At 47.0% G+C, this 20,020-nt stretch overlaps 1 protein-coding gene across 2 annotated transcripts in view; it reads right to left on the minus strand.

The window, feature by feature from the left end:
* RBMS2 (RNA binding motif single stranded interacting protein 2) overlaps positions 1 to 19,220 on the minus strand; it is a 58,307-nt gene extending 39,087 nt beyond the window's left edge. The window contains exon 1 of one of the 2 annotated variants that reach the window (XM_075551461.1): positions 19,046 to 19,220. In XM_075551461.1, the coding sequence (XP_075407576.1) occupies positions 19,046 to 19,111 (66 nt within the window). In that variant the 5' untranslated portion in view covers positions 19,112 to 19,220. Of the gene's footprint in view, positions 1 to 15,809; positions 15,947 to 19,045 lie in introns of those variants that run through there. The other variant, XM_075551462.1, reaches the window with a different exon arrangement.
* Positions 19,221 to 20,020: the final 800 nt, after the last annotated feature.

Genomic DNA, 20,020 nt, shown 5'->3' on the forward strand with positions numbered 1-20,020 from the left:
TACAGAGACTTCAAAAAGCTCGGGGAGGGAATGGAATTACCAGCTCGTTGCATTCCCCATCAACGTGTGCAGTCCCTTCGGATGGCCCAGGGTGGCACTGCAAAGCAAAACAGACTTGCAGCACCTGCAGAGCTTCATGGCTTAGAGAGGGACTGACCGGGAAGCACATTTCTCTCTCTTCCACAGCACAGCTGCCTCGGAGAGGATAATGCCCATTGACAGTATATTTGACCCGACCCAGCCGTCGACCCCATTTCTCTTCATGTGGCCATTTCTCTTTGGTCAGAAATAAAGAGATCGCACACTCACAGGGAGGCAGGAAACAGCGACATCCCTCTTCCTCCGGGTGCCCGGACTGGTCACACAGGAACCTGGCTTGCTCAAGGGCCAGAGGCACAGACAGACTGGTCCTCCGATCATTACTGAAGTTCTGGCGGTGTAATGGTCACCATGGTTGGCAGTTCTGAAGCAGCAGCAGCTCCGTGGGAGAAAGACTGAGCTTTCCACTCCCATGAACAGTTAGAATCTCAGAAACCCACAGGATGTCCCTCTGAGTCAGCATTGTTTGGTGGGTTAGATTTACTTTGGGGTTATTATGGAAATGCTTTGATTCACCCAACAATAGCATTGGCCACACTATGCACCTGAAGGGGCCTAATCTAAATACATAAACGATGTGTGCTCCGTCTACCTCCGGATCAACCTAAGATGTATGTATATATGCAACCACCCAGCCATGTGTGAGATAAAGTTCAATCCTTATTCTATCCTGCATTTTACAAATCACAAGAAAGGTCACATATATAATTCTGTGACATCGATCCGCATGGAAAGGCATATGAGACACGGTTACTAGGAGGGGGCAGGAATCTGGAAGACAGAGCTGCACCTTCCCCTGGTTATACTTTTACCTGTTTGAGCCTTTTGCGTTTTGTCCCAAGTGTACACATCTCCTATCTATTTAAAAAGAAAAGTCCTTTTGGAGCCCTGCTCTTTTCATGTCTAACATACCATGAATCTCAAAAAGACAGAGACCTGAACAGAACAAGTCCTTGGGAAGCTGTTAGTCTAGTTCATCAAAGTCACTAAATTAAGTTTGGGTGAGGAGGAGGTTGGGAGAAGGGGCTCAAGTGAGGCGTACTTGTCAGAGGACTGAAGGCCAAACACTAAATCAAAATCAAGGTTGGGGCGCTTCAGAAAAGGAGGGGCACGTTCTAGCCCGCTCCTGGAGGATGGTGTGGACCGGAGTACCCAGTTCCACAGAGACACGCTCTTTAGAGATGAGCTACAGCATGCTGGAACTACATGAAGAAAAGCCAGCATTGGCAGCCCAGTGGGAGAAGTCTCGCTTTCCACCCAGAGGGATGGGAGTTTGATTTCTGGCCAATACACTTCACCCACGCCTCCCTCGTGCGCTAGGCTAATAAGATGATAGTACTTCCACACACAGGCGCTCCCTCATCCTCGAAGGCTGGTATGACCACGGCACGACACCATGCAGTGAATGCTGTGTGAGCTGGGACGCCACAGGACACCTGCTTCTTCCCCATCCCCAAGTTTTCCACCTTTGACAGACGCAGCTGACCCCCTTCCACCGCTCTCTGTTCGTGGACGCACACTTGCGTCTCGCTCTCCAGGTCTCTACCTTGCTCAGGCTTTGGTGTCGGCTGGTCTGACTCCATGTTTTTCTGATCCTTTCCTCCGAAATAGTGGTGACAGCACTTCATCTCCAGTTCCTCTCCACCTTATCAAGGCCTGCTTCGGGAGGGAGACTTGGGAGCATGTTTCCCATGGGGGTAAGAGCTTGGCGTAAGCCCTCTGCCACGCCTCCTCTCCTGCCTTCGCTCATCTTCCTTCCAACCTTTCCATCTGGTCCTCTCCTTCCTTCCTTCGTTCTTGCCCTTCCTCTCTGCCATGCTTAGGCTCACCCTTGGCGGGTGTGGGAAGTGGTCGCCCTGTGCCAATGAGGGACTCCAATTCATGACGGAGCAGGCCTGCGCCTCAGGGCCGCCCAGACGGCGCTCTTGCCGGGAGCACACTGCCAGGTCCACCCACCCACCGCCCATGCGGTGGTCGCTGGAGGCAATCACTAGCCCTACAGAGGTTGCTGATCTCTTTTCAAAAGGCAACACATACACGTTATCTAATGCTGCTTCACAGAAGGCCAGCAATGCTAAATAAGAATGATTTCTAAACATTTCATGATTTTTATGGAATAACACACACACCAGAGTCAATCAAAGACTAAAATGAGTTCCTAGCACTTTGACAGCCTTGTCACCCGCAGCTCCACCCTCTTCCCCAACTCTGCCAGCAACTCAAAGCAGATCTCAGATACATAGGTTTATCCTGAGATGCTGCGGTCTATGACTCAGAAAGAACTACAAAACACACGCAAAATATCCTGGATTTTACAAACTGATAGCAGAATGAAAATGTCTAATTTCCTCATAGATACCATCAATTTGGTCGCTTTGTTTTGTTGAAACCAGGATAAGGTGTGCACATTGTGAGTGGTTGTCGTTTCTGGGATTTCTTTTTATCAATAGTCTTGTCCATCTCTCGCTCTTGTGTTGGTTGGTTTAACCCTTCCGGTTGATTTGGTGAGAGAGCAGTATAGCTATCAGCCTATTCAACAGTAAGGCTGTCCTATGGGGCTCCCGAGATACCATGAAGAGACTGGAAAAGAGAAAAGGGTGCCCTTGCCAAGGCACAGCCTACAATGTCCCCAAAAGAACAAGGACGTGAAAACACACCCAAATCAAACACGTGTCATAGAAATGTCCCGTGCTTCACCTCTCCAAAGTGACTATTGAGGTTAAACTTCAGAAAACAAAACGGAAAAAGTCAACGCAGGAAAGCAGCAATTGACCGATTGTTTGATCTTTTCTCGGGCCATGGGAGGGAAGGGAACCTTCCTGTACTGGGTATCTGTCCCCTTCCAGGCCCTGGAGGACACAAGAAATGAGAGAGACAAGGTTTCCATTTTGGTTTTCATAGATGAGAAAACTGAGGCTCAAATGATTCCGTTTGGTCTGGTTTATGTAATTTGTAAGTACTCAGCAAGCAGCACGGACCTGTAAGCGGCACGGGGGGGGGGGGGGGGGTCACAGTAGCCAAGGACAGACAGCATTTCAAGAAATGGGCCTGGTCAACTCTAGCAAATGCCGCGGACATGTTTCATATGATGACAAGTATTTAAAACAAAAAGCAAACAAAAACTGCTGGTTGGATTTGTCCGCTTAGAAGGAACCTGATGACGATGCTAAGCTGTTTTCATAGAGCGGGTGGGGACAGGAGAATCCCAGTGAGAGGGAACCGAAGAACGGAGTAGGAGGTTTCAGTGGGGGCAATGCTCCCTTTCCTGGAAGGGAGACCCAGTGGCCAGCCCGAGGCCTGCGGAACCGGTTTCAGCAGGGTTTTCAGATCAGGCAGAAAGGCCTGTCCCTTGGCGTCCAAAGACTTAGTCACAGAAACTAAGTTTGAGAATGTCCAGTCCCTGTGAGCAGGCGGTGGCCATCAGCTGCTGGGCGGCTGGACTTGTGCAGCGTCCCCCACAGTGACGATGAAGCCATGAGAAGATGTAAGCCTCTCGACAAGGGTGTGCTGAAAGAGTTAAACATGTCAGCAAGTCTGAGGGGTGTGAGATGGCCGGAAGGCAGCATGAAGTGGTGGCGGGAGAGCATGAAGTGGTGGCGGGAGACCCCTGGGAGGCGCTGGCTGGGACGCAGGAGATGGGACTTAGCCCTCTGACCGGCAAGGACAGCCATTACTCTGACCTCAGAGGGTGAGCAGGAAGCTTACGCAAGCTCAACTTTGCAAAGTGCTTGGAACTGTAGGGTGTGTGAAACCAAACGGGAAAACAAGGTCATTACCAACTCCAGGGGAAATAAACAAAGGAGAAGAAACGAGTTATAATCCTAGTACATGACACAGCTCAGCTAGGAGTCACATTTAGAAAACCACCACGGGGTCTGACTAAGCATTGTGACGCACCTTAGACCAGGAATGGGGGGTCGGATTGGGGTGCGGAGGGGGCATAGAGAGACAGGACATTAGAGAAAGCAAGCCTTATCTTCCATGCAAGAAAGTCAGTGTATTTCTAATATTGGAAAGCCAAGAAAGAACAATCTAACCACGTTAATTAGAAATACATCAGTAAATACGATGTTTAAAAATCTGAAACAATGGGAAGTGATTGATCCGGGCAATGGAGGTGGAAATGGGAGGGGTGGGGCCGGGGCCGGGAGGCTCCTTGTGCTGGGGTGGTGGTTAGGCTGCGTGGACTCGGTTCTGACTCAGAGACCTGGTACAACCGAACCGCACACTGCCGGTGCTGCGTGCGCCAGCCTCGCCATCGGCCTGGCGGGAGCCCGCGGTTGCAGCCCGGCTGCCCCTCTGCTTTACCAAGCAGCTTGTCCTTCTCCAGGGACTGGTCTCTCCTGAGAACACGTCCAAAGCACGTGAGACAAAGTCTGGCCACCCTTGGCCCTGATCAACCAACAAATGTGCCTCAGAGGAAGCACGGACACTATGCCTTTTGCTTACAAGTCTTGTCAAATTGTTGGATTAAAAAATTAGGTCCATTCACCTTGGAAAAAAAATATTGGGTCCATGCCTCCTTGATAAAAACATGCATGAGATTTTAAAATGAACAATAGGACTAAGAGAAAGAGACTGGGAGTTAAGGAACAGAGACTCTTCCAAGTGAGATTGATTACACAAGGGAGAAAAGGCCGCAACTGTAAGGGGACAAGGAAGCAAGTGTGTTGTTGTTGTTGTTGTTGTTAAGCTAGAAAGGCAGAGGACGGGACCATCTTTTCCAGGAGGACGTTTATTTATCTGTGTCACAATTAACGTAAGGAGCCGGGGTGCTGCGATGGAGAAGCAGCACCCTCCTCCGGGGAAAGGCTAGCTTCTCAACTCCAAGGACTTCACCCCAGTTGCTTGCAGGAGAGAAGAATGGGCGAGCGGCTCCTGGTAGGATGAGACCGGCGACTCGCCTAAGAGCATGACCTTAGTTCTGCTGCAGCCTGAGACCGTCGTGCAGAATGAAATAAGCTACGCACGCACAAGGACACATATGGAGTGACTCCACTTCTAGACTTTATCCAGATTAGGAGCCCTGGCCGGGCAGCGGTTACCGTGGGCTGGCTACTCAGCACGGGATCCGCACTTGGAAACCACAGCTGCTCCTCAGAAGAAAGATGAACCTTCCGTAAAGAGTTACAGATATATATATATATATATATGAGAGAGAGAGAGCGCTACAGTTTCAGAAACCCACAGAGACACTTCTGCCCTGTCTTTTAGGGTCACTATGAGTCTGTATCCATTGCACAGCCGTGAGTTTGGCTTTGGTTTTGAGTGAAATCCGGAGAGTCAAAAGCTTGTTAACAAGGGCTGGGGGGAAGGGAGGATGGCTTACACGGCTCTAAGTTTCTGCTTGGGCAGTGACAACCTTGTGGAGGTACACAGTGGCAGCGGTTGTACAACAGGGTCAACAGAATGAACGTCGCTTTTAAAAATGGTTAAAATGACAAAATTTTCTTCTATGTACTTTTCAGTTTGCATGCGTTATCAGTGAACTGTTCTAGAATCTGAGCATTCTGTTGGATCCCCTTCTTAGGAAGGGGTACAAATAGAGACCTCTGTCGGTCGGTTAGGCAGGTATCTGTCTTCCAAGTTTCCTGGCACAGACCAGAGAGAGCTTCCAGTGCTCCCGCAGGTGGTTGAAAGCTTTCGTCAGCTTGTTTCCAGCTAGTGCCTTCGCTGCCTTTCTTCCTTGAGCACCACTCGTTCCTGATCACAGGCTACTCTCGAAACGGCGGAGCGTCGACGAGCGTATCTGCTGGGGGAGAACGTGTGCTTCAGTGCTATGGGCACTAATACCGCAGCGTTACTTTCAGGAACAAAAATTCTTCAGGTGCTGGGCTGTCCAACCTCATCTGGTTGGCAGCACTTCCACCTCACTGCATTTGGCTGATCCCGACGCGGCAGGTGCGGAGACGGGAAGACTCGGCACGGCCTCTGAGAGCACTGTTCGGGACAGTGGCTCTAAGTATTCTTCTTCCATCTTGTGTGGATGCTTCCCGCATCATTCAATACTTTGCCCGTAGAATCTTTCAGGACTGCAACTCGAAGCTTGAATCTCTTCTTCAGTTCGTTCAGTTGGAGCTGTGGGGAGAGTGTTCTTCCTTTCTGGTTCTACGCCTTTGCTCACTTCATTGTAATAGTTGTCTTCTCAAGCTGCTCTTTGACATTTTCGGTTCAGTTTAATTTTAAAACTAGTTTTAAAAGAAAGCAAGAATGATAAATGGGGGAGGTCAGAGCTTACAGACATCCTCCCGAGGGCAGTCAGTCACCAGCCTACAGGGTAGGCCTCCTCCCTGCTGCTGGGGACAATGAACTATTTCTCCCTGAGGCCTGTCACCAGGCGTTCTCACCCTACCAGTAATGGCCTCTATCAGTTGAGCCAGGGAACAGGCCAAACTGGCTCTGTGACATCCAAAGTTAAGTTGCCATCCTAAATCTAGGATCCGCCCATCTCGTCACATGTGTACCCCAGTCCCTCCTCTGCCCATTGCATGTGTGTCCCTAGACCACCCCCTCTCATTGCTGCATAACCTATAACACAGCCCCTTCCTGTGACGTATGTCCTCACCTGTAATTAGGGGGCTTGCATGTCCCCAGAAAATATAAAAAGCCTGGGCTATCATTAAAGATCACTCTCTCCCTCCTCGTGGACCACCAAGCGGGGCTGAGGTGAGCATACTACCATGAATTGTGTCTGACTCCATTTATTTCAATATTTCTCTTCTATCTCTCATGCTCTCTATAACTTTACTATCATCTTTTCTTATTATCGCTGTACAATTGCGCCTACCGGACCCGTAATGATGTGTTAGGGGCTGGCTTCCCCTGACAGATAAACACAAAACTTAGGATAATGGTTACCTCTAAGAGGAAGCCAGACTAGAATTAGGGAGAAACTCATGAGTATGTGCACATTATAGACCACAAGTCTAGTTCTTGAGTGGTTGCAAAGTTGTTCTGCTTATCATGCTTCACCAACAAATGTGATCTCTTGTATTATTAAATGATATATAAAAGATGATAAAGGGAAATGAGAACGTGAGGAAAGCAATTAGAGACAGCAAGCACATAAAAAGCTTTCTAGGTATTTTACTCTGAAAAGGAAAGCTTCCCTGGCAATCTGAGATGCTCACCTTCCCTACACGATTGCTGATGACAAAACGGGTGCATAAGCGAATGTGGTGAAGAAAGCTGATAGTTCCCAGCTATCAAAAGATAGAGCGTCTGGGGTCTTAAAGGCTTGAATATAAACAAGCAGCCATCTAGCTCAGAAGCAACAAAGCCCACATGGAAGAAACACAGGAGCCTGTGTGATCATGAGGTGTCAATAGGATCAGGTGTCAGGCATCAAAAGACACAGAACAAACCATCATATCAATGTGAATGAAACAATGAAACAGGGGTGGGGGGTGAGGGGTAGTAGAGACTCAAAGCTCGTGTGTAAACAACTGGACATCCCCTGACAGAAGGGGCACAAGGAAGGGACAAGCCAGTCAGGGTGCAGTGTAGCAAAGATGAAACATCTAACATTCCTCTATTTTTAATGCTTCCTCCCCCGACACTATCATGACCCCAATTTTACCTTACAAACCCAGCTAGACCACAGCATGTACACTGGTACAGATAAGAACTCTCGACACACAGAATCCAGGACAGATAAATCCCTCAGGAACGATATCATAGGGTAGGGGGAAGGTAGGGGGAAGGATAACAGAAATGTGGGTGAAGGGAGGGAGACAGCGGTTGGTGTGAGATATGAAAATAATAATAATTTTCAAATTAATAATAATTTATAAATTATCAAGGTTCTTGAGGATGGGAGGGTGAAGGGGAAAAGAAAAAAAATGAGGAGCTTATACCAAGGGCTCAGGTAGAAAGAAAATGTTTTGAAAAGGATGATGGCAACATACGTACAAATGTGCTTGACACAATCAATGTATGGATTGTGATAAGAGCTGTAAGTGCCCCAATAAAAAGGTTTAAAAAAAAGCTGAAGAGAGAAAAAAAAAAAAGCTGAAGAGAGAAGTGGTGTCAAGAAAGTTTTTCATTTGTCTTAAATAAAAGAAATAGCAGTCTGTTTGTATGCTGATACCTGATAAACATATGTCATCTTTAAAATAATCCAATACATGTATCATTACTTTGAGAGGAAAATGCAAGGTCAGAGAGCTAACTCAGTCCCACAATTCAGCTGAATTAAATTCAGACTTACCTCACTTGATATTTCAAGATGAAACTTCAGAAAGCTTGTGGGGGAATTCCATTATCTCTTAATTCTACTGAACCACAAACTTTGTGAAGTTCCCGTGTACACAGCGCCATGCTACCTGCCTGTGTGCAAGCTTGATTTACCATCTAACATTAGCTCAATCAGACATTTATTAAGGATTTTTCTTTCTAGTATCTACTAGGTAAGCTTAAGGTGATCTATTGGGTGTTTTGGATAAACTAAATAACACTGTCTCTACCTCTAAAGTGTATACTCCAGCAGTAAAAGCAATAACTTAAATGATTTTAATACAGTGAAAAACTATGTAAAGCCGCATATGAAGCACAGGTCTCTGACTTATGATACATTCAAGTTATAATGAACTCACGAAGACCATCTGTCTCTACAAAGACAATGACGCCTGACCTCCCGGCATTTAAAGGCAGAACAACGCTGCTGCCTGAAGGAAATACTGCTGGATTTAAATTAAATCTAAATTTTCTTTTTTTTTTTAAATCTAAATTTTCTTAACTACCATTCTGAAAATCCCCACGTGTTAAACACATTGGCAAAAACAAGATGTTGGTTGTGGCAGTTACATAATCTGGTGTCAACTTGCAAAGGGGTGGGGTCTCGCCTGTCAATCAGGTCACAGCTTGATGACCTCATCTGGAGGCACCACAGCGATAAAGAGCTCACTGGCAGCCAGATACACACAGACTCTCTGCTTCACCTTTCTGCTGACAAGACACATGGAGCTACGCTAGAGCCCTGGAACATGGAGACCCTTACCAACACTGAGAGGCTTCTACCACCACTGGATCCACAAGACTCGCCACCCACTGGCCTGTGATCTTTCTTCCTGCATGCACTGCGTGAATCTGGAGAGGAGTTTATAGACTGGTAGCAGACGTGTGGGCTAATATCAGACTTATGGACTTGATCTGGACTGGGCCAGGATGTTTTCTTTTTTATTTTTTTAAATTATTTTATTAGGGGCTCATACAACTCCTATCACAATCCATACATCCATCAATTGTGTAAAGCACATTTGCACATTCACTCCTCTCATCATTCTCAAACAGGGTGTTTTCTTAATGTACAATTGCTCCTTTACATAAAGCCTTCTTTTTACAGCTCTCTCTTCCACACATGCATCTCCCTGGATTTGGTTCTCTAGTCCACCCAGACTAACCCACTGATCTAAGACAGACGTAACAGGGAATTTTTACATAAATGCCGAGCAACTTTTATAGTTTTGCACACAAACTATGCAAACATCTTGTGCCTCAGTTTCATCTAATGTGTGTGCAAGTTTTACAGTTTTCCCCTCACACCCAACGACTAAGTGGGCATTTGAAAAAATGCATACTACCAAGGCCTGGAGGATGATGATAGAATTCGTCAAAGACTGGTCTTTAAATTGTTTTATCCCAGGGAGGGGGAAACGGGGAGGGAGGGAAAAATGAGGAGCTCATATCAAGGGCTCAAGTGGAAAGCAAATGTTTTGAGAATGATGAGGGCAACAAATGTGCTTGACACAATGGATATATATATATATATATATATATATATATATATATATATATAGAGAGAGAGAGAGAGAGAGAGAGAGAGAGAGAGAGAGAGAGAGATTGAGATAAGAGTGGTATGAAACCCCAATAAAATGATTTAAAAATTTTTAATTGTTTCATCCCAGCTGTGCAAGTCCACTGCTTTGAAAAGAGAATCCCTATCTAGATTCTGCTGCCACTTGATAACGCCCCAGGACATTGTCCTCAGATGCTGTCACTGTTGTTAGCGGGTTGGTTCTAATTCAATTCACGGCAACCTGATAAACAGAAGGAGGTGCTGCCCAGTCTTTGCCCAGTCCTGTGCTATCCTCACCACCGGTCTGCCAGGGCCATTGTGAAGTCTTCCTCTTTTTCGCTGACCTTCTATTTTACCCAGCGAGCTGTCCTTTCCATGAACTGGGCTTTCCTGTCTCCTGGTAACAGGGCCAGAGTATGCGAGATAAGGATCGCAGATCTCACTTCTAAAGAGCATACTGAAAAAAATAACATAAAATTAAGAGCATACTGGCTGTACTTCTTCCAAGACAGATTTGCTTGTTCTACTGACAGTCCATCATTCAGTTTTTCGCCAGCCCCAGGATTCAAATGCCTGTATTCTTCCCGGGCCTATATCCACTGTCCAACGTTCACAGGCATCGGCGGCAACTGAAAATAGGGTCCGATGAACATTAGCCCTCAAAACGACACATCATGACTCTTCAATACTTTGAAAAGGTCTGACGCAGCGTTGCCCAATGCAGTACACCTTTGATTCAGGGGCTGCTGCTTCCCGGAGCTTGGGTTGCAAGCGCAATGAAACCTTCACCACGTGAGTCTTTTCTCTGCTTCTCCTGGGGTTGCTTACTGATTCCGTCGGGAGGCTTCTGCTCTGCTGGTGAGGCATCCCCTGTACTGACGGCTGCAGCCTTGATCTTGACTAGCGAGCGCACCCGTGTCATCTGCATGGGACCCGCTGACATCCGCCTTCCTCCAGTCCTCATGCTCAATCTTCCTCATATAGTCCAGTTTCCTGGATGGTTTGCTTAGTTTATACAAAGAACAAGTACAGTGAATGTATTCAGCCCTGATGCGCACCCTTTCTGGTTTTTACAAACATCGTATTCTCTTGTTCTTTTTGAGCGGCTGCCTCTTGGTCCATGTATATAGATTCCGCAGGAATACAACAAAGTGTTCTGGAATTCCCACTCTCTTTAGTGTTATCCATAGTTTGTTATGAAACACACGGTCATAATAAAACACAAGTAAACACCTTTCTGGTATTCTCTGCACCAACCGGTATTGAGTTTCTGGTATTCTCTGCGCCGGCTCTGAGCGCTCTTGGGCCACTGGCCTCGTCTGGAGCTGCCTTGGATTTCGGACATCTCCCTTTCAATGGATTGCTACAACCCCTGTTGACTTACCTTCAGCAAAATTTTACTGCAAACAATATTAACGACATTGAATGTCCATACTCTTGTTGGATTACCATTTTTTGGAATGGGCCCAGAGAATAGATCTCGTCCAGTCAGTTGGCCAGGTAGCTGACCCCCAAACTTCTTGGCATAGACAGGTAAATGTTTCCAGTGCATTAGCAGCTTGTTGACGCATTTCAGGACTCCGTCAATTCCTGGAGCCTTGCTTTCAGCAAAGGCCTGCAGTGCAGCCTGCACTGCTCCTCCAGCTCCGCTGTTGGTTCCAGGTCACGCGCTACCTCTGGACATGGTTGTATGTCGACTATTTCACTTTGGTACAATAACTGTACGAGTTCCTTTGACCATCTTTTGATAGATGAGCTCAATCAAAGATATAAAAATCAGTGTCTACCTCCCAACAGGGCGGCTGAAATTCCGTCTACGGATCTACCTTCAAGGGATATGGCTCCTAGGCTGTTTGCTCAGGCAAGAGCTGCAGCAGATGGAGATGTGGTAACATATTCCAGGATTTTGGGAACATTGCATCCTCCTGGGGGCTGCTACAGGAAAACGCACGCAGGGGATAGGGAACACTGGGCTGAAAGATGTGAAAACACTCCCGCATCTGATCAGCATGATTGAAGAGCCAGGGGCAAGAACACCGGCGTGAGAAATGGACCCGGCTGCTGCGGAGCAGCTCCGAGGACAACAGGAAGGAGAACTCGCAGTCCGGGCCATGCACGTTTGGAAGAGGAAAGCAATCCTGAAGGAGAAAGGGAAAATGAGGAAGAGGAAGAAGTTGTCCAAAAGTTTTACAGTAAGAGGATTAGCTGATGTTTGTTTTTTCTAAACAAATGCTTCAGTTGCTTGAAAAGATGGCCCTGAGGCCAACTGTGCTGTTAAAATTGATGGGAGATTTCAGAAAGCTGAGATGGTGCTGGCCAATAGATAAAGAAGAACAAAAGAAAGAAAGGGATCATTGGGACACAACTCTGAAAAACTGTCTGGCTGGAAACACTCTCCTCAGGCTTGAGGATAGTCTATCAGGCGTCCTCAAACTACGGCCCGCGGGCCACATGCGGCCCACCGAGGACATTTATCTAGCCCGCGAGGTGTTTTTGTTCCGTTGGTTTTTTTACTCTAAAATAAGATATGTGCAGAGTGCATAGGAATTTGTTCATAGTTTTTTTTTAATTATAGTCCAGCCCTCCAACGGGTCTGAGGGACAGTGAACTGGCTCCCTGTTTAAAGAGTTTGAGGACCCCTGAATCCAGAACCTTCCTCATGCGGAAGTATCACAATTCACAACATAGTCCGACTTTTCTTTATCACAGGAGCAAAGCTTTGATTTATATATATTCTAATGAATGGATTAAAAGATAGTTGTAAGTTTATATGTAATGTTTTCAAATGCCAAAGATGTATAAGAATTGGATCTATAAGAAAGTTTTAAAAATAGTAGTAAAGGGAACCAATTACCAGGATCCACATATAACCTCCTCCCTACGGTATGGACAACAGAAAAGTGGGTGAAGGGAGACGTCAGATAGTGTAAGACATGAAAAAATAATAATTTATAAATTAGCAAAGGTTCATGAGGGAAGGGGGAGTGGGGAGAGAGGGGGGAAAATGAGGAGCTGATGCCAGGGGCTTATGTGGAGAGCAAATGTTTAGAGAATGATGATGGCAACAAATGTACAAATGTGCTTGACACAATGGATGCATGTATGGATTGTGATTAGAATTGTACGAGCCCCCAATAAAACGATTGAAAAAAATAGTTAAAAATAAGGGAAATTCCCCACAAGCTTTTGGAAGCCCCCTCTTTAAAAAAATACTGTTAATAGAAGGCTATTGTCAAAGAAGTATTCGACTTGTGTCAGATCCGACTTACGATGGAGTTATCGGAACAGAACCCCATTGTAAGTGGTGGACTGCCGGTATTAAATCCTGGCGACTTGAGGGGGAAAATCAAAAGGTCACTTGGGGGTCTGAGAGCTAGAGATTTAGGAGAAACCTTATAGAAGTAACACTGCAGCTAAACTTGAAGGAATGGTAGAGTTTTGAAAGGCAAAGGTCAGGAGCTTTTCCAAGTCACAATCACACTAAGTGCCAGAGCCTCGCATGCTGGGCTGTCACATCAATGTGGGTGAAAGCCACTCCAAAGGAACAGAGGCACAACAGCCAAAAGGACTGGCGCGGGAGAAACATGAATATGTGTGTGTATGGGTGTGTACATGACGCACACACACGAAATCCCTAGATGGCTCAAATGACTAAGGGATTGATTAACCAGATGTACCCAGAGGCACCTCAAAAGAAAGGACTGGTGATCCCAGTCATTAAAACCCTATGGGAAAAAATAAAATAATAAAAACCCTATGGAGGATGCTCACCTTCGTGACACAACCGCTGACGACAAAGTGTGTGCATAGCAAATGTGGTGAAGAAAGCTGATGGTTCCCGGCTATCAAAAGATATAATATCTGGGGTCTTAAAGGCTTGAAGATAAACAAGCTGCCATCTAGCTCAGAAGCAACAAAGCCCACAAGGAAGAAGTACACCAGCCTGTGCGATCACGAGGTGTAGAAGGGATCAGGCATCAAAGAACAAAAAATCATATCATTGTGAATGAGGGGGAGTGCAGATTGGGGACGCAAAGCCCATCTATAGGCAACTGGACATCCTCTTACAGAATGGTCATGGGGAGGAGACAAGCCAGTCAGGGTGCAGTATAGTTCTTTAATGCTTCCTCCCCCCCCACTATCATGATCCCAATTCTACCTTACAAATCTGGCTAGACCAGAGTGTGTACACTGGTACAGATAAGAGCTGGAAACACAGGGAATCCAGGACAGATAAACCCCTCAGGGCCAATAATGAGAGTAGTGATACCATGAGAAGGGAAGGTAGGGGATAAAGCAGGAACTGATTACAATGATCTACATATAACCCCCTCCTTGGGGGACAAACAACAGAGAAGAGGATGAAGGGAGACATGGGTCAGTGTAAGACATGGGAAAAAATTGATAAATTATCAAGGGCGCGTGAGACAGGGAGGGTGGGAGGGGGAAAATGAGGAGCTGATACCAAGGGCTCAAGCAGAAAGCAAATGTTTTGAGAATGGGGATGGCAACAAGTGTACACATGTGCTTGACCCACTGGATGGGTGGATGTTGGGGCGGCCGGTGGTTTCAAACTTCTGACTTGAGTTTGACAGTCCAACGTGTATTGTGCACTCCACCACCTGGAAAGTGTCGTAAAGACGGTGGTTTCTACAACTGCCACAGCTGTGCAATCAGTGGTGGGGAGGGCGGGATTTGAGAGTCCATGGGAAGAAAGGGTTAGTGGTTTCAAGCCCTCCCTTTGGGCTGATGAAAATGCTCTAAAATCGATTATAGGATGGCTGCACAACTTTGACTACCTCTCTATATATATAGATCTGCCCATCAGCCATCCATTTTCCCCTCCCTCCACCACTCTCCCTCTCATGCACCCTCTCTCTCCCAGCACCCAACTCTTGGGTTTGCACACCCACTCCATAACTCCCACTGCTCTCTTCTTCTGATCCATATATCGCCCTCATCCTGCTTTGTCTATATTGTGCCTGTGTGGCTGCAGTTTCCTACGGAATAGGAAATGTAAACAATTCACATAAGGACATGTCCTGGGGACGACGGGAACACAGCCCCATTACTGCAGAGTGAATGGATGTGAATCACGGGGAAGGGTTGAGGGAGGGAAGGCCCACAAGGGTTGGATAGAAAAATAGATCGTGGCCATTAGACTAAGGATTTGGACTTTGCTCAGTAGGTAAATCTGGAGCCATTAGAGAGCCATTAGACGTCTTTATGCGGGAGTGCTCAGTACAAGTTGCTGTTGGAAGCTTGTTCTCGCAGCAGGTGTACCATGACTTGGGGCAAGGGGTAAGGGCTGGAGAGACAGAAGGCAAGGAGGTCTTGTGGGAAGTGTAGTATAGTAGTAAAGGCAGGCAGGGCATAAGGAAGTGTTCTTGGTAGTGGTCCTGGAGTCTATTTGAGACTCCTAGCCACCTCATGTGGCAAGAGTAAAATTGCCTTATCAGGTTTTCCAGGCCATCATCTTGATGGAAACAAATCAGTAGGCCTTTCCCTATGGAGTTGGTTCTAAGCACCCACCTTCGGTTAGCAGGGAGGGCTCAGAGGACTTGAAATTAAGGTAGTCATGCTAGAAATTTAAGAGGCACGATCAACCGAAAAGCCATTACCAGGAAACCTTAAGCAACTAACTTAATTGTATTACTGATGACAGAAGTAAGAGCTGGTCAATAGGGGTTAGACTGGAAAGTTCTATTACATTTGACCTGATAGAAACTAGAGGGCAATATAGTAAGCGCGCGCGCGCGCGCACACACACACACACACGAATAAATTCTCTCTCCCCGGTTGGGATGCTAAACAATGAGGGTAATGCTTCTCACTTTCCTCTCTCTCACAAAGCAAACCCTTACAAACTCCAGGTTAACACAAGCTTCTCCAGAGAGGATCCGGCAGCACTCACCAGCCTGTCTGATTTTCTCCATGGCCCCTCTCACGGCTGCCACACGGGTCTTTAATATGTTAACATCTTGAGGAAATAGAAATGCGTGCAAACTGCACAGCAGAAAGCCAGTTATCCCCATAGAGTCCTTTTCCTTCGGTCCAAAGGAAATGGCTGTTGACGCTGAGGGAGTTAACTTATAATAGCACGTGCCAGGGTGGTGATGTCAGCGAGGGTGTGGTTAATCGCTTACAAGTCAGAAATTCCTTCAGTCCCAAACATTTCCTCATTCAATCGCACATACATGCTGATCTCTCTACTGCCTTAACTCCTTCAGATATTTTTTTAAAAAGTGTTGGGTCTCCAGCACTTTGATCTTTTTACTTCAGTCTTTTTAAAGGGGAAGAGTCATTGGAAAGCCATTGAAGCAGGTTTTTAAAAGCCTACCATTATTTTGCAGACTCCTTGGAAACCCTTGTTTCCACCCTTGTGTGACTCTTTAATTCCAAAGAAAGGAATGAGGATTCAGTAGCACCTCTTGAGAGAGGTATTTTGCGTGTGGCATGGATGCTTATCTTCAACACCAGTCAACAAGACTAAGGAACAACGAGCCTGAGTTCCCTGGAAACACCTTTCTGGAACAGCAACGCCTACAAATAGGTTTCCAAATAAAACCATGCTTATTTTTAAGGTCAAATAAATCAAGTCAAATAAGCTTTTGAATAAGCAAGTGGTAAGCGCGACTGGTATACAAATAGCTTTTCAAACAGAGGGCAGTAACAATTAATTTTTTTATACCTTAAGCGCTAGTTGATGAGGACCACTAACAGCAAGCTAATGATGTACAAAATGCCTGATCTCCAACCGCAGGTTTATAATTTGTACTGGCTCGGAAATTGAGAATTTAATTGTACCATTATTTTCAGATTTTAAAATGTTTCGGCTAGATGCAGGAATTTTATTCCGTAGACTTGTGCTAGCTGAGAAACAGTTCTTAGAGACAGCAGAGAAGCCACTGCCCTTGGTACAGAAGAAAGTCTGGAAGAACACATGTACCAGACTGCTACCTGTAATTTTTCTTGAGGAGTGAGAAGCCACAGGACATAAAAGAAGGCTAGCTTCATCCTCCTTGGATATACTTCGTCATGCGCAATTTTTCTTAAGTGGGCATGCCTTCCATTTATTATTAAAAACGAATGAAGTTGGTCTTGCTGTTGCTTTCATGTAACCTTGGGATTGCCTTACATGAGCAAATGCATTCAGACACTCTTCCCAAATCAGAGAAATGAACTCATGAAGACCTACCCAGAGCAGGTAAACCCAGCAGATAGCAGCTGGATTAATAGTTCCTTAAAGTTATGGGAGGGGGTTTTGGGGGGGGCGATGGGGGCCTAATAATAATGGTATTAGGAGGAGGGAAATATTCTAAAAATGATTGGTAATGACGGCACAACTCTTTTAATACCATGTATTAAAACCATTGAATGGTATAGTATGTGAATTATATGCCAATGTAACTCTTAGTAAAAAAACAAACGCCATAGAGCAATGCGGTTGTGCTCTATGTCTATCAATACTGCATGCGTCTATCAATACTGCATGCGCAGGAGGCACATCAACAAACAGTGATGCACGCACCTACACAGCATCGGTACTCATCAGGTTAGCCTGGAAGAACCCAGAGCCTCCGGGACACATGCATTAGCAATTATGTATCCACTGCACGCCCCACCCCTTGGCTGACTGCTTCCTGAATCGCTTCCCTAACTTTACAAATTATTGTCAAGAGATAGGAGATTTGATTCCAATTCTACAGCCATTTGTCTTGTCCCCCATAGACTTAGAAGCTGGTCAAACATTTCTTCCATTCCAAGGAGTCTGAAGAATTGAGAAGAGAGAAGATTATTTTCTTTCTTTTTTTTTTTTGAGAGAAGATTTCTGATAGCTTCAAAGACATAATGAAATACAAAAGTTAATGTTACTTGGTTCTGGGTAACCTGAGAGAGTTGGAGTGGGCGTCAAGAAGAAAACTTTCACACAGTGCTCTATAAGATTTGAAGAGAATAAAGAGATGAAATATTCCATCTTAAATACGCATATATACACACGTGTGTGTATACTCACACACACACATAAGGAGGGGCTTCCAAAGTTGATGGAAAACGGAATGGCAAGATAATGGAAATTTTTTTTTTTTAAATGGGAATTTTTTCATGAACTTTTTGAAGCCTATATATATATACACTGATGGACTCCTATTTCTTAAGCAGGAACAGAATGAAGAGTAACATGTTAAGTGGCCGAGGTCTGAACATTTACCCACTGCCTTGATCCAGAGTCTGTGCTTAAAAGAAACTGTAAACCGGACCAGAGCAAGCTGCGGGGATCCTTCCCCTCTCCAGCGCCCCATCAGAAGAGCAGAAACATCACTATCTGCGCATAGCACCCCTTTTCTTCAAAGAGCAGCTACAGTGTCCAAAGAGGGGGTGAAAGGTCTTCCTGCTACCGCAGAAAGTTCCCCCTAGTTGGCCCTGTGTGCCCCCAGGTGCCAAGGCACTGCCAAAGCTCTTCCCCTGGCAGATGTGGGCATGATCTCCACCTCTGCCCGGAACGCCCAGGTGCCCGCGCGCGGGGCACAGCGCTGGCAGCTCTGGGTCGGTCGTCGAGACTCCGGGCATTCCGGCTGAGCCTGGCCGGCTGCAGAGCTGGGGCACCAGCCCGGCTCCGGCTGAACCCCAAGGTGCTTCCTCTCAGCAGACTTGGCTTCCCCGAGGGCGGGGCGGGGTGAGGTCTACCAGCTGAGGGTGTTGTGATTTCCCGGACTAGATGTCGGCTACCCCATAACGCTGTGGGGAACAGGGGTGGGGGGGCTGGGGGAGGAAGGAGGGTGGGGGTGGGGAAGAATGGAAACAGTTCATCGAAAGAACCAAATAACCTTGGAGGGGGGCCGGGATGACACCCTCTCCCTCGGCACATCAGCAGGAAGTCCAACTAACTTCGTTTCACCGCGGTACGAACTTGGCAAGCTGGGTCTGTTCTCCATGCCTTCGCCGCCTGGGGCCTCGCTGGACCGGGCTGGAAATTCCGGGCACCCCGAAACCAGGTGAGCGGCGATGCAGAAGAGGTGAGCGGAGCGCGAGAGGCGCGGAGCGGGACGCGGCGTCCCGGCGCCCCTCGGAGGGGCGAACGCTGCAGCCAAGGGCACTCCCAGATCCCCGAGAGGAAGCCGCCGGATTCCGAAAAGCGCTTTTCCCTACCTTCTTGTTGTTCTTGTTACAGCCGAAAGTCGGGATCCCGGGCCTGGGAGCCACCGACAGCAGCATTTTCTCCTTAATGTGCGGGAGCGGAGCGAGGGAGGGAGCGGGCGGGAGCGAGGGAGAGGGAGAGGGAGGGGGAAGAGAAAGAGAGGGAGAGGGGAGAGGGAGCAGGGAGGGGGAGGAGGAAGGGGGGAGACGGTGGGGGGGGGGGGGTTTGGAAACCGAGCCGGGGCTGCTAGTTTACGTCACTGAGAGAAGTTCACGGAGTCTGAACGAGGCACTTCCACTGGGTCCTAATGCCCAGGATATCGTCTGGTTTGTTTCGGACAGCTTAGCAGTTTATGAGAGGAGGGACAGGAAAGGTGTCTTGGGGGCTAAGCCTAACCTGGCTTTTCAAATCTACCCCCTTTCCTCGACCACCAAAGTCTGGTTTCCGTGGAAAGAGAACGTGAAGGTTGGATGACATTCTCTCAGAGCTCAGCTACAGCAGGATTTCCAAGGGACCAGGAGGACTGCGCCCCAAACCTTAGTGGGGCAGTGTGTGTGTGAAGGGGTAGTCGGCTTCACTGGGCTCTAAAGGCCCGGGGAACAGAGGAGCGTGCCAGAGAGCAGAGAGAAGCAAAGCAGCCTGGAAAGAGCTAGTCTCCCTCCTGTTTAGGATTCTCTCCGGGATGGCCTCGTATGTAAGGGAAATATGACCAGATGGGGCTTAATCATGAAACTTGGTTCCAAATAGGGTTGTGTGTGTGTGTGTATTGGCTTATTTTGGTTTGGCTTTGTTGTTTTACCAGTGTGAAGTGACCCTGACTTTTTACTCCACTATTGTCTAGTCTTCTAGGTCCATGAAGCTGAAAAAATGTCAAGAACTCACCAGTGCCCGACGCCGATGCCCACACAAGTCCTTCTGCTTCAAGTTGGCTCCGAGCTGTAAGGAGAGCGACCATTTAAAGAGTGTGTGATTCCGGAGAAAGCAAA

The sequence above is a fragment of the Tenrec ecaudatus genome, chromosome 6, assembly GCF_050624435.1.
Source record: "Tenrec ecaudatus isolate mTenEca1 chromosome 6, mTenEca1.hap1, whole genome shotgun sequence".
Lineage (NCBI taxonomy): Eukaryota > Metazoa > Chordata > Mammalia > Afrosoricida > Tenrecidae > Tenrec > Tenrec ecaudatus.